At 38.2% G+C, this 15,158-nt stretch overlaps 1 protein-coding gene and 1 long non-coding RNA gene across 3 annotated transcripts; one reads left to right on the forward strand and one right to left on the reverse strand.

Moving 5' to 3' along the window:
* Positions 1-1,791: 1,791 nt before the first annotated feature.
* LOC136276233 (uncharacterized) lies at positions 1,792-3,079 on the reverse strand. Its single transcript, XR_010714685.1, has 3 exons — positions 2,655-3,079; positions 2,373-2,513; positions 1,792-2,292 (listed from the first exon to the last, which is right to left on the reverse strand). It is a non-coding gene; the product is annotated as an uncharacterized lncRNA (long non-coding RNA).
* A 225-nt stretch (positions 3,080-3,304) lies between these two features.
* LOC117690028 (uncharacterized) lies at positions 3,305-10,975 on the forward strand. 2 transcript variants are annotated; one of them, XM_066087688.1, is made up of 2 exons: positions 3,305-3,353; positions 3,555-10,975. In XM_066087688.1, exon 2 carries the CDS (start codon positions 4,251-4,253, stop codon positions 10,530-10,532), a length of 6,282 nt encoding a protein of 2,093 aa, XP_065943760.1. In that variant the 5' UTR covers positions 3,305-3,353; positions 3,555-4,250; the 3' UTR covers positions 10,533-10,975. The 2 variants fall into 2 exon arrangements, with proteins under 2 accessions (XP_065943760.1, XP_034328700.2); XM_034472809.2 differs by lacking the exon at positions 3,305-3,353 and adding an exon at positions 3,365-3,461.
* The last annotated feature ends 4,183 nt before the right edge of the window (positions 10,976-15,158 follow it).

Raw genomic sequence — 15,158 nt, forward strand, 5'->3', positions numbered from 1 at the left:
AAAATTGTTTTTGTGCCAATAAAAAAGTATTTGTATAATGTAGTATTTTGTAGGTCATTGCTACTTTGAAAGAACGAATTCTATAAAAATATGATGGCAATACATCGTCACAAGTTTTCTTCACAAATACTTTTAAACCACTTTTGTAAATGAAGAAGCAAAACAACCTTTGATCTTATTTGATTTTTTCTATGAAAATTTTTTCAAGTTTAAGAAAAAATATGTTGAGGTAATAAATATCTACAATAATAAATATACAGCATCGAAAATACTATTTGTTAAAGTCAATTACATTTTCAATTTAATATAATGGCAGTGAATAATTGATGAAAATCTAATAAGAATGTATATGAAATGTATAAAAAAAAAAATACTAGTGCATTGCCTGTCAGAATAACCATGGCAATAAACTGTTTCTATGAGAACGCATTTGGTATTTTAATTCAAATAATGATAAAATCGCAATTTGAATCTATTCATTCGAAATATTATTTAAATGTCGATTTGCTAAATCATATTGACATTAAAATATAGAATAAAAGTTTACCTTTCCAGAGCATATACGTGTGTAGTCAGTTATATCACTTCAGAGTAACCAGGATTTTTTTTATTTTTTTATGTCGTCGGTGTTATCATGGATACGCCTAGCAACAATGTGTCAGTGTCTTGCAGTTATATACAATTAGAGAATACGCCTCCTGGGACCATTGCATAAAAAAATTGGTTTTGAAGCAATCCATTGTTTACTTTATATTTTCAAACTTTTCTTGATCAATCATTACATTCAGAAAATTCAGTTCATTTTTCATACGACGTTTTTAAATTTGGGAATAATGAAGAAATTGATTTTAAAACCACCAGAAGCGCCAATAAACACACTACATGTATGGGTCAATTTAAGTGTGAAGATTCAATACAAAATATTGAATTGAGATTTTCATGCTGATTAAATTAAGTAAGGAGGAAGCCTAGCAACAATGTGTTGGTGTTTTCCATTAACGAATATCCATGTATACAACAGACATTCAGAAAATATACCCCCTCGGAGCATTTCAATAAAAGACTGGTTTTTAAGGGAATCCGATATTTTGATTTATCTTTTCAAACCTTTCCCAATCATTGTATTCAGGCAGTTTAATTCATTCTTATACAGTAATATAATTATACATTTTTAAAAAGCAATATGAGCTGTATTTTTTTTTAGAATTTTATTTTGCTGCAAAAACCTGCTAGTGTGATAAGTCTGCCTGTAACTTAAACTTTTATGATAAATAAGATTTGAAAAAAATCAACAGATTTTGTCTTTTTTCTTTAAAAAAGATTCAACATGAAAATTGCAGCTCATATTGCTTTAAATTAGAATTTGGAATAATGAAGAAATAAATATCAAATCCTTTAGAAGTGTCACTTAAACATACTATTGGGAAATTTGAATGTGAAGATACAGTACAAAATTTTCATTCTGATTAAATGGAATAGATTATTCGAATTCAGAGGAGACCATGCATTATAAAAGAAACTAAATTTTAAAAAATCATTTTTTGAGTATTTTGAGGTGATCAAATACGGTCAGGTGGGACCAAATATAATCAAGCCCGAAACACAGTTAAGTTCATTATTAAAACACAAACAATGCAAAATCTTGAATTAAGATTTTTATACTGTTTTAATGAAATATATTCTTCGAATGCAGAGAATATGCATAATAAAAGAATAATGTAATTTATGAAACTATGTTATCTTTATGTATAAACAATGTTTACATTCGTTGGAACAATCATCTTACACTGCTTTTCATCGGCTCAACACACCTCCAAAAAAGTTGATCTTTTAAGTTTAATTTGTAACACTTGTTTATACCAGACACAGACTAAAATTGTTGTTAAAAGAAAATAAATGGGTTAAATGTTGTTTTTTAATGAATATTGTGCACAAAAGTACAGAATAATGCCTTTTTATCATTTTTAATTGCTTAGCAGCAGACTTAAACACAATATCTAAAAATCTTAAAAAATAAGAAAGGTGGTCACTGGAGTTCACTTCACTACCACTTGTTGTAAAATCTTGCAAATTTTAGCTGTAGCTTTATTCTAAAAAAATAGCGTACGTTATTCCTAAAATGGGTAACCTAACGTACGTCCTTAGTGCTCAAAATGATACACGATAATGGAATGTAGAGAAGTCCGCTGGCGGTACACAAAGCGTAAGACCAAGAGAGGTTGTACAGGCTGGTAGCATCCTCGTCTTGTGAAGCACTGCCATAAATAATTACGGCAAGTATAATGAGAAAAGCTGAAACAGAGAACAAAACAAAACAGTTATGTCGCTGGTTATGGGTATAAAAAAGGTTTAATTCAAACGTTTTTATGTACCTGATAGGACACCATTATAAACTTCACAATTGACCGCCAAAATCTTATCACATCTTATAATTCCACAAAAAACTCCGCGTAAACAGAGGAACTGTGAAATGAGACTCATGACAAGGAAGGCTCTAGTTGCGTGTAGAAAAGCTGAAAATATAAGTACTCGTGTCTGTATCAATTTCGATATCATTAAAATAAATTCTTCTTTCAAATCAAATTGCTCGTTTTCGTGGTATTTTGTTTTCTTTCAAAAACTAGATTGGAGTTATAAAAAACAGGGTAACATACGCTCTATGTACATAACAGCGTTGATATATCCACAGCAGGTAATCCCTTGAGAGTCGTAACAGAATCTCCACAATCCTTGACTTCTGTATTCATACTCAGACACGACGGTGAACGACTCTAGCCAGTGATCAGAGCAAAATCCGGCCAAGAAAATTCCAATAATCAAAACCTGGAAAACAAATGACCCTTTCAAGTTGCCCGGGGCACATTTCCAGTTTTCAATGTATTTTTTAATTGTATCTTTGACAGCCATCTGAGTCGATTAGACTACACCCATGGGTTTGTCAGACGGGTTTCGGTTTACCATCAGGCCGCAGTAAAAACGTTTATTCAATCAGTCAATTTTGATTTCCTAACCCTATGGTGTCCAATTAGGACCACTTTTCTTGAAAAAAAATTCACAACTTACTGTTGTTTTTGCTCTTATAATTTTCCATTCATATCTGTATTATAAAAAAAACGTTCTCTTACGTAAGAACACGTAAGAAGCACTCAAATGATAATTTTTGTCATGACGCCCATGCCTATGTCGACAACGTCAAGAAAAAAATTCCGAAAGCGATATCGAAGATGAATCAGATGATTACAGCTGTAATGTTTAAGTGTGTGCTAATACCAATAGTGGGGAAACAAAAAAAGTGATTACCCCTTGTTACGCCCGTACAGGCTACCATAGGTAGAACTCTTTTGTCAAGTGAGGTAATTTTATATCTTGTTACATTATTCTGTTTATTTGGCGGTAAGCTTGCACATGGTGCAGCAAAGTCAGGAAAACCCTCATATATTACGAAAATAAGGCACAAGGAGGTAAATACATTTATATTTTGTGTAAAGATCATTTGCTTATTCCAATATTAATTTTCAATACAAGTATATTGAATTCTGTGTAATTGTTTACAGTTTCACGGTGAAGTTTGGTACTGTTTGTGACTGCGGCGGGAATACCCGTATTTTTGTTCTACATTAAACTTCATCAGTCAAAACCAAGTCAACCTTGTTTTATCTACGAGAGGGTCGATCCATAACCGCACATCTCTGCCGTAACAGTGAAACTCCTTCCGAGGAATCGTAAAACGGTGAGTGTGACCTATGGAAGCCTGAAGACGCCATTACCGATGCTGTGATTGAACGTAACTGCGACATGTGATGTTTCTTTGATGATGTGTAACTGTGAACGAAATATTTGCGATTTATAGTGATAACATTGCGATTTATATTGATGATATTGACTGGTTTAAAATTGTATGGCGGCACGTTTGCGTTATAAGGTGACAATTTTTAACATAACATTTTGTGTTTGAATGTGCAAATAACTGGTTAAACTTTATTGCTATAGCAATAATATCTGTGCATATGAACAATCATCAGAACTGTTCTGTAGATCTGAACTGCATTGACACTTTAATGCAACCGTTTATTTTACATGTTTTACAATTTACATGTTTTGTAGTCAGTGTTTATGCATGTGTACATGTATTTACCTCATGTGCTAAGGGAAGGTTCAGATATTTTATTGCAACACTTTATTGCATAATAGCTACAGGTATTTAGCATTCTATTGTTTGTAAGTGCAGTCTTACTCTCTGTGTTACAAATATGTCGGACGACGGGACGCCTTATACAGATGCATTTTCATTTATTTCTCCCGAATCAAGGAACGAAGCGAACACAGATCACGACAAAGAAAATACTGAAGAAACCTCTGAAGGAGCTGCCAAGGACTCTGAACAAGCAAACCAGACCTACACATTAAGGCCGCGTGATCGCAAGATGACCCCGAAAGGTTTAGATTGGCAAGTCGATAAGATATGCTCAGACTTTAAGCTTCATGTTTCAAGATGGCGGAAGTGTGCCTCTTCTATTGAAATTCTTATCTCGGATTCGAGTGATACCAAGCACATTAGACGAGAAAGAGACATTCTTATGAACATTATGACTACTCTAAGTGAAATTTATGATAGGCTGAAACAAACACTTACCAATGAAGAAGATGTGAAGTACAGAGACTTATTAGATCAGTATCAGGGAAGATTAGAGATTACTTCTGGAGATAATCATACATTAATGAGAGACATCTCAAACTGTTTAAGAGAACTAGAGTGTGACTCGGTTTCCAGGGCTTCGAGTAGATCACACAACAGTCGTACATCAAGGTCATCGAGGCATTCCAATACGTCCCGGGGTTCTAGAGAGTCGATAGATACAGTCATAGAGGCAGCGGCCCTGAAGACAAAACTGAAGTATATTGACACGGAGGCAAAACACAAAGCAGACCTTGAAAGGATCAGAGTCCAGAAAGAGCTTGATATAGCCCAGGCTAAGTTAGAAGCACTTGAGACTTTGGAGGATACTGGACCATTCTTATACAGTGACTTTAAACATTCCGTCCCGGAGCTTGACTCCAAGGAGCATGTTAAAAGATTTATTGATACTCAGGTCAGGCCAGAAGAGGATAAGGCCAAGATAGAACCAGTGTCTCAAGCGCCTCCAATTCTGCATAGGAACCTCATGCTGCCTACGTTCACTTCTCCACAAACACGGCAGGAAAATGTTGCCACCAGTAATGCATCAAGAGTTCCGCTAAGCAACGTAGACTTGCAGTCACTTAGTAATCCTACACCGCCTAGTAGTGGTCTTAGACCTACGGAGCAAGGCTTATTAGATCTGGCTACTTCACTAGCGAAGCAAGTTAGTCTAGGTCGTTTACCTCCTCCTGAACCTACAATTTTCCTAGGAGATCCTTTGAAGTACCCTAGCTGGAAGGCATCATTTCAGACACTCATAGAACAACGTCAGATTCCAGCATCAGAAAGGATTCATTACTTAAAGAAGTATCTGGGTGGATCAGTTAAAGATGTTGTAGAAAACTATTTTCTACTGTCGACAGATGATGCATATGAGGAGGCGAAAGGACTATTAGAACAAAGATATGGTAATGCGTTTGTTGTTGCCAATGCATTCCGAGACAAACTGGAGAAATGGCCGAAGGTAGGACCAAGAGATGGTGTTGGGCTGCAGAGATTCGGCGACTTTCTCAAACAGTGCTACACAGCTATGCAGAGCATTGGGAGCTTAAACATCCTCAACGACGAGAGAGAAAACAGACGATTACTAAGCAAACTACCAGACTGGCTAGTAACAAGATGGGGTAGAATTGCCACTCAATACAAAGAAGAGAGGATGGAATTTCCTCCATTTAAGAACTTCATGGACTTCATAGTTAAAGAAGCTAAGATTGCAACAGATCCTATAACCTCGATAGAGTCTGTGAAGAAGTCCGAACTCGCCCATACAGAGCCGAGTAAACCACGACCTGATTTCAAGGCACGACAGCGAGGTACAGCTGACTATGGGAAACGGTCTTTCCTGACAGATGTTGATGAGGATCAGGTTGCAAATGTGAATGTTGCAAATAGGAGTGACAGAAGAAGAAATTGTGTTTTGTGTGAAGGAAATCATGAACTAGATGACTGTAAACAGTTCTTAACGAAGAGTTTGGAAGGAAGAAAACAGTATGCGAAACAGAAAGGTCTTTGTTTTGGATGTTTACATGCGGGTCATTTATCAAGGAAGTGTCGTCAGAGAAAAAGATGCAGAACTTGTTTCAAGTTCCACCCGTCATCCTTACATGGGGACGTATATCAACGAGGACAGCACCAGATGGTGGAGGATATTAAGACAGTAGTGTCAAAGGAGAGTTCATCAGGAACAACACTCATGAATCACTCTGGAGCATCTAGTAAAAGTACCATGATACTTCCAGTGTATGTTTCACATAAAGAGAACCCAGATAGAGAGAGGTTAGTTTATGCACTACTCGACACACAGTCGGATACCACCTTTATTCTAGACAAGACTTCAAAGGCCCTTGGACTTGAAGGAAAACCTGTGAAGCTCATGCTTTCTACCATGTATGCAGAGAATAAAGCTGTAGATAGTTGTAAGATTGGAGGACTTCTTGTGCGTGGTTTCAACAGTGAACATAGGATACCATTACCGGAAACGTACACAAGAGAGATCATGCCTGCCAACAGATCTCATATTCCGACACCGGAAATTGCAAGAAGATGGCCTCACTTGGAGGTTATTGCAGATGAACTTCTACCTCTTGCTGATTGCGAGGTTGGATTACTTATTGGCTACAACTGCGTGAAGGCTTTGACGCCTAGAGATGTTATCGTTCCATCCGTAGACGGACCTTATGGTCAACGCACTGACTTGGGGTGGAGTGTAATAGGCATAGTAGAGAATGACTGTTCAACGGAATGGGATGAGGACCCCATAGGAATTAGTCATCGTATTGTTGCGTGCGATGTGCCTACAGAACTTTGCAGATCTGAAGTTTCAAGACCAGACCATGTTGTATTTTCCTTAAGGAACAAGATAAAGGAAGTAATCAACCCTGAAGAGGTAGTTAGGATGCTTGAAGTGGACTTTAGCGAGAACTCAAATAGTTCTAAACACATTTCCTATGAAGACAGAAAATTTCTGGATGCCATGGAAAAGGGGATTCATAAGCTAGATGGGCATTATGAAATGCCATTACCTTTCCGAGAAGCTATGCCATACCTGAGCAATAATAGAGACATGGCATTACAGCGACTGCAACATTTGCGGAACCGATTTGCAAAGGATGCACAGTATTGCGAGCATTACATTTCCTTCATGAGAGAATTGATTTTGAAGGGTTTTGCAGAGAGAGTACCGGAAAAGGAAATCAACGTTGATAGTGGACAAGCATGGTACATTCCACACCATGGTGTGTATCATCCGCAAAAACCAGGAAAGTTGCGTGTAGTCTTTGATTGCAGTGCGAAGTATATGGGCCAGTCATTAAATGACCATCTGCTACAAGGACCTGATATGATGAATATGCTTGTAGGAGTTTTGTGTCGTTTCCGCAAAGAGCCTGTTGCCTTTGTTTGCGATATTGAGCAGATGTTTCACCAGTTCAAGGTGAATGTGGAGCACAGAAATTATCTACGATTCCTGTGGTGGGATGACGGCAATTTCAGTAAGGATCCTACTACTTACCGGATGACGGTACACCTGTTTGGAGCAGTGTCCTCCCCAGGATGCGCCAACTTTGGCCTGAGACAAGCTGCTACTGATGGAGAACTTCAGTTTGGATCTGATGTTGCGAACTTTATCAAACGAGACTTCTATGTTGATGACGGACTGAAGTCGGTCGCTACTCCAGAGGAAGCCATTAGCCTTATAGAGAGAAGCAAAGAGTTATGCTGTGGAAGTGGTTTGAGATTACACAAATTCCTCTCAAACTCGAAGGAAGTTTTGGAGAGCATTTCAGCTGACGATAGGGCAAAGGGACTAGCAGGTATTGACATACATCAGGACAAACTTCCCATTGAGAGAACTCTAGGTATCCAGTGGTGTATTCAGACAGATGCATTCCAGTTCAAGATTACCCCGAAGGACCGTCCCCTTACTAGACGAGGTGTTCTTTCGACGTTAAGTTCCGTATACGATCCACTTGGATTCATTGCGCCTTTTGTCCTAGTTGGGAAACAAATCTTGCAGGAAATGTGTAGAAACCAAACAGATTGGGATAGTCCTCTACCAGAGAACTTGCGACCCAGATGGAGATGTTGGAGGGATGATCTCGAGAAGCTTGGTTCCTTGGAAATCAAGAGATGTCTGAAACCTGAGAACTTTGGAGATGTCGTAGTGGCCGAACTACACCATTTCTCAGATGCAAGCACTATTGGTTATGGCCAGTGCTCATATCTACGTCTTATAGATGACAAGCAACAAGTACATTGCTCTTTAGTTATGGCCAAATCCAGAGTCACGCCACTGAAGCAAGTTACTGTACCTCGTTTGGAACTTACTGCTGCTCTCGTTTCTGTTAAAGTCAGCTCCCAACTTCTAGAAGAGCTCGAAATTAGCAATGTCGTTGAATGGTTCTGGACAGATAGTACTGTTGTCCTTGGATACATTGCTAATGATTCTCGGCGTTTTCACGTTTTTGTCGCCAACAGACTTCAACAGATTCGTGACCGCACGGAACCCTATCAGTGGAATTACATCAGTTCAGCAGAGAACCCAGCAGACATAGCATCACGTGGAATTACAGCTGCTGAGTTACGAAACAGGAAGGAATGGTTCAGAGGACCCAATTTTCTATGGGAGTCCAGTTTACCATTTTCTGGTCAACCTGTTAGCAAGCCAAGTATATCAGAGGACGATCCTGAGGTTAAGCGTTGCCAGGTGTTTGAGACGAAGGTGGAACCTACTGAATATACGTCACTAATTGACTATTTAGAACGTTGTTCTGATTGGAATCGTGCCAAGAGACTCATAGCAAACTGTCTTAAGTTCAAGAGGTTGCTTAGAAAGATTCCTTGTCAGAAGGCAACAGATGCAGTGCCTTCAAAGGAGCAAGGATTGCCTGTAGCTTTATTAGAGGAAGCAGAATTGGCCATTGTGAGATTAGTCCAGAAAGAGGCCTTTAGTGAAGAATTGAAAATTCTGAACAACACCAAGGGATGTGAAGATGTTAACAGAAAGAAGTCTGTTCGAAAAACATCCTCCCTTTACCGACTCGATCCATTTCTGGATAATAATGATGTTTTACGAGTTGGGGGTCGTTTGCAGAAGGGAGAATTTACGTCTTATGTTAAGCACCCAATCATTTTACCAAGGAAGTCGCATGTTACAAGGCTTATCATCAGACACTTTCATGAACGCAGCAGACACCAAGGACGAAGTATCACAACCAATGAGATTAGATCAAATGGTTATTGGATTATTGGCTGCAGTTCTGCTGTGTACAGTCTCATTTCAAGATGCGTGAAATGTCGTAAACGTCGCAGTCAAACACTGGATCAGAAAATGAGCGACCTACCTGCTGACAGACTTGCAGCAGAGGCACCCTTTACGTACAGTGGGGTAGACTTCTTCGGACCATTCTACATCAAAGAAGGGAGAAAAGAATTGAAGAGATATGGAGTTTTGTTCACATGTATGTCTTCAAGAGCGGTGCATCTAGAGACCGCAAACTCTCTCGACACCAGTTCATTTATCAATGCTCTGCGCAGATTTCTGTCGATACGTGGACCAGTAAAACAATTGAGATCAGATAGAGGTACTAACTTTGTCGGGGCTGAGAGAGAACTCAGAGAATCTCTAGAAGAACTAGACGACAGTCGCCTGAAGCAGTTTCTAACAGCAGAAGGATGTGATTATATCAGTTTTAAAATGAACATTCCGTCAGCGAGTCATATGGGCGGAGTTTGGGAAAGGCAGATCAGGACAGTTCGCAATGTGCTTTCTTCTCTCTTGCAGGACTTTGGATCTCAGTTGGATGATGAGGGTCTTAGAACCCTTTTCTGCGAAGCTATGGCTATTGTCAACAGTCGTCCACTTACCATCTCGAACTTGCATGATCCGTTTGCCCCTGAACCAATCACACCTAACCACCTTCTGACCATGAAGTCTAAGGTTGTCTTACCACCACCTGGTGAGTTCCAGACGCCAGATTTGTATTGCCGTAGGAGATGGCGCCGCATACAATACTTGGCCAATGAATTCTGGACACGTTGGAGAAAGGAATATGTTCAGATTCTTCAGACGCGTACAAAGTGGTCGTCAACAAGAAGGAATATCCAAATTGGAGATGTCGTTATAGTGAAGGATGATAACTTGCCCCGGAATCAGTGGCATCTTGGTCGTGTCATAGATACATATGCAAGCGAGGATGGGTTGGTCCGTAGTGTTAGATTAGCTATCGGAGACAGCAATCTGGACAAGAAAGGCAAGAGGAACGGTCAGCTTTCAACACTTGAAAGACCTATTCACAAGTTAGTCTTGTTGTTGGAGAACGAGACCGGGGAAGACCCCACCGAGGAGCCATATTAGGAACCTATTTGAGTGTTTCTTTATGGACATTTTATTAGTTGTGAGATTGTATATATGTTAAAATTAGTTATTCACTAATTTGGGGAGCCATGTTACGCCCGTACAGGCTACCATAGGTAGAACTCTTTTGTCAAGTGAGGTAATTTTATATCTTGTTACATTATTCTGTTTATTTGGCGGTAAGCACATGGTGCAGCAAAGTCAGGAAAACCCTCATATATTACGAAAATAAGGCACAAGGAGGTAAATACATTTATATTTTGTGTAAAGATCATTTGCTTATTCCAATATTAATTTTCAATACAAGTATATTGAATTCTGTGTAATTGTTTACAGTTTCACGGTGAAGTTTGGTACTGTTTGTGACTGCGGCGGGAATACCCGTATTTTTGTTCTACATTAAACTTCATCAGTCAAAACCAAGTCAACCTTGTTTTATCTACGAGAGGGTCGATCCATAACCGCACATCTCTGCCGTAACACCCCTAACAATGGCTTTTTTCGGAGGGTATAGCGAGATAGTTTTACTACAGGTTATAATGGCTAAAAGAGTATGTACCCTCTCTAGTACCAGTATTTCATTAATCATAATGGTGGTGGGGCGAAATGTAATATAGTCAGTAGAAGCCAATAATCATAAGGCAAAAAAATTCAAAGATGAACAGGTATCGAAACCAAAGGAGTAAGTCCGCACTTTACTGGAGGGGTCGACACTCAAGGTTGCGAAGAAGAATCTTAAACAGAATGCAGACTATCAGAAAAAGTATCATAGCCAATATAAAATTCTTTGAGGAGGGCCAAGAAAAGTGGTTATAAGATGCATTAAAGAAAGTAATGGAGTGCAGTATGTGGTTAAGGCATACGGGTCTTTTTAACATGCAAGTAGAAAGACCCTTATGTCATAACCACAATTATAGACGATATCACTTTCTTGGTAAAATAAATCTAAAAATCAAAGTATTGCGGTGTACCGTGATGACAGACTAAGGCACACCCACGTGTATGCAGTTAGTCTATATCTAAAATTTCGAGACGAGACTTATTGCCACAGATGTATTATTTTTTATGCATTTAGTAATTGGAACCAGCGAAGGGAGGTGATAGGAGTGCACAGTCATGGTCTGCACCAATGGGTATTGGGAGGTGACGGAGTAGACTATATGGCTAATGTTCAAGTGATGACAAAGGCGACGGGCGTTGACATCATATGGCCCTTACTGGGTCAACATCTATATGAACTAGGCCAATGCATCTTGGGAGTGTGATCTTTTTCTGTGTTGTATGAATAGAAAATTCTCGTTTTGTGTTGCTTTTGTATTATTATTCTTTATTAGTCATTTTACTTTAGTGACTTCAAATCGTCGACTATTTTTTGAGTGTATGCTACTCTCTTGTTGATCGCATCAACACTTGGACCCCTTGTTCTTCCATACATATATAATGTAGTTTACCATCCTAAGCCCAAGTTCTAACATAAAGGTACTCTGTAACCTCATAAACAACAAATATTGACAAATGTTATCCTCCAGATATTATATCTGAAGTTTCACCCCTCTCAAAATCATCCTTTCATGAGACTAAAATAATTTTGTTTGATTACCAATGCGTTCCAAGATATTATGACTTTCCTTAAAGAAAACTGTGTCCTCCCAATGGATGTCATTCTTTTGCAGATAGGAAGACATGTAACCTCCGCTTTGACAAAGGATTTGACAAAGGACGAAAACTTAAGAAGCATTTGTTCCGGCTCCTCACTGTGCCATGAAGATTGTGTGTCTTTTCTGCACCACCAGGGATGCCACTTGTAGTAAGCATGCGCACCTTAAGTCATGTGCTGCAACGTTACTATGAAGTTACAGTACCTATCAATGTTCTTCTGGACCATCTCTATTCGGAGAAATGTGTTTGGATTGCCTGTCAGCCTGTCCTATATCGATCCTTAGTGGGTCCAACTAAAGGAAACCAAAAAAACTTAAATAAAGCTTGGATTTTTCTCCTTGACTGGACCAAAAAAAAATGTTTTCAATCTAAAGTGGTCCAGATAAGAGTGGCTGGAGAAATGGGAGACCCAGGCGTTATATTTCAGAGGGGAGTCACCTGTCCAGTACAGCCAAGGGTCCCCGGGACTTATCAACATCCTCTCCGTTTCATTTGTCCCCGACAACATGTTGGCAGTGCTGCAGAAGCTAGATCAGCTCTTCTTACCGCGTAGAAATGTTCAACAGCATATTGCTCGATCCTTAGGCCAGCATATCAATAACGATAGCAGTTATAAATCAACTTTACCATACCACCTAACCCCCTCTGAATTTACGAAACTGTATGTTTAGTATAATACTTACTGAACGATGCACTTTAGTAATCAAAATAAGAATACTGTCGCGAAACACTAACCAGGCTCGTTATTTCATACTATTTTGTAGTTCACTCGCAAAGTTTTCCTAATGCACTCGCCACCAATCGCCTGTTTTCGTATAGTATTTGCAACAAATCGAACCATTCCTATTCATTAGGATGACACTCTGGGAAGACTAGAGAAACAATCGCAGAAACACATAGAATACTCGGGTTAGATCGTTGGATATTTTTAACAGGATGATTTTATAGTCAATTCACGTGTTCAGCATTGCAGTTCTCAAAAAGATCCTAAAGCATTGTTTATATATGGGATATAAACCTTCATCAAACTTTGAACCCGTTGTGAGGCCCAGGAATCGTCCAGGGGCCAAAGTCTAACCAGTTTTAAAGCATCCGCAGTATGTCAAAATAACTGCATATACATTAAGTAAAAATATATATTATAATACATTTTAGTTTTTGTGAATATTTAAAAAGTTTTCCTTTGTAAAATTGGATCCCCAATGTGGTCCCACCTTACTCCTCAAGATTTTAATTTGAAAACATTTGAATCTACATTTTCTGAGATTGCTTTCACTAAAGTTACAGCTTTTCATTTTTTAGGCAAAATGATTTTACCCTATATATATATATATATGATATATTCCTATAGAAATGCCCCCCCCCCCCCAGGTTGTGACCCCGTCTTATCCCCGGGGGTAATGATTTGAACAAATTTGAATCTACACTACCTGAGGATACTTAAACACAAGTTTCATCTTTTCTAGCCAATTAATTTCTGATAATTTTAAAGATTTACTCAATATATTTCTATGTAAAGTTTGCCCCCCCCCCCCCCCAATGTGGCCCCACCATATCCCCGATGGGCTTGATTTTCACAACTTTGAATCAACACTACCTGAGGATGCTTCCGACAAGTGTCAGCTTTCCTGGCTGATTAGTTTCTGAGAAGATTTTTAAGATTTACTCTATTATAATCACCTTATGTAAAAGTTCGAACCCACCCCCCTCATTGTGGCCCTACCCTACCCCCAAGGATCATGATTTTCACCATTTTAAATCTACACTACATGAGGGTGCTTCCACAAAAGTTTCAGCTTATCTGGCCAATTGATTTCTAAGAAGAAGATTTTTAAAGATTTTCTCTATATATTCCTATGTAAATATTCAACCCCCATTGTAGCCCTACCCTACCCCCAGGGGTCATGATTTTTCCAACTTTTAATCTTTACTACCTGAGGATGCTTCCACACAAGTTTCATCTGACAAATTGGTTTCTGAGTAGAAGATTTTTGAAAAGTTATCAAAATCTTTTAACAATTCCTAATTATCTCCCCTTGAAAAAGGGCATGGTCCCTAATTTTCCCAACTTTGGATCCCCTTTGCCTAAGGATGCTTTGTGCCAAGTTTGGTTGAAGTTTGCCCAGTGGTTCTGGAGAATATATGTTGAAAATGTAAAAAATTTACAGACAGTCGGACGGACGACAAACAAAATGTGATCAGAATAGCCCATGGACTTGAACTTTCAGCTCAGGTGAACTAAAAACCGTACAATGGACACGATTGTTATGAACATGCTCAAAAAACTGTTTTGTTTGGCGATCTGATGCGATGAAGAAAGATAGCCGTAGACTATCTCTACGGTGAAGCCCGAATAAGACTTTTGTACGAAAAGATCTCGTTATTACGAGTTAATTATCTCCTTATTACGAGAAAAGATCTCATTTTTACGAGTTAATTATCTCGTTATTAAGAAAAAAGATTTCTTAATACCGAGAAAAGGTCTGTTTGAAATGCCGCGTTTCTTTGTTCTCTTTATGTAAAGTGTATGAACTACTGCAATGTCTTTTATTATTGCTAGCGCCCTCGAATCTTGTAAAAGATAAGCTTCTACACATACTTAGCATAATCATAGTTTAAAAGCGTACACAAAATTTGATATAAAATCGGACCAAGCGGTTTTAAAGATATTTCAGAAGAAGAAGCAACGCAGATTGGTTAATTTAATTGAACTATTTATTAAATAAATAAGAAGGATATAAAATGTAATTTGTTTTCAGATATATATATATATATATATATATATATATATATATATATATATATATATATATATATATATATATATATATATATATATATATTGTGTATATTTATTGTGTATGAACATATAAAACACAATTCAGGTAAATTCTGTTCAGTGTATATACATGATTGAAACTATATAGTCATTTACGACTAGGACTACCTGGTATTTACTTCGGAGTG

This window comes from Magallana gigas, chromosome 6 (genome assembly GCF_963853765.1).
Source record: "Magallana gigas chromosome 6, xbMagGiga1.1, whole genome shotgun sequence".
In the NCBI taxonomy this organism is placed as follows: Eukaryota; Metazoa; Mollusca; class Bivalvia; order Ostreida; family Ostreidae; genus Magallana; species Magallana gigas.

Bases quoted from the DNA above. Each gene is read 5' to 3' on its own strand.
- LOC117690028 (XM_066087688.1), top strand. From the start codon at position 4,251: ATGTCGGACGACGGGACGCCTTATACAGATGCATTTTCATTTATTTCT.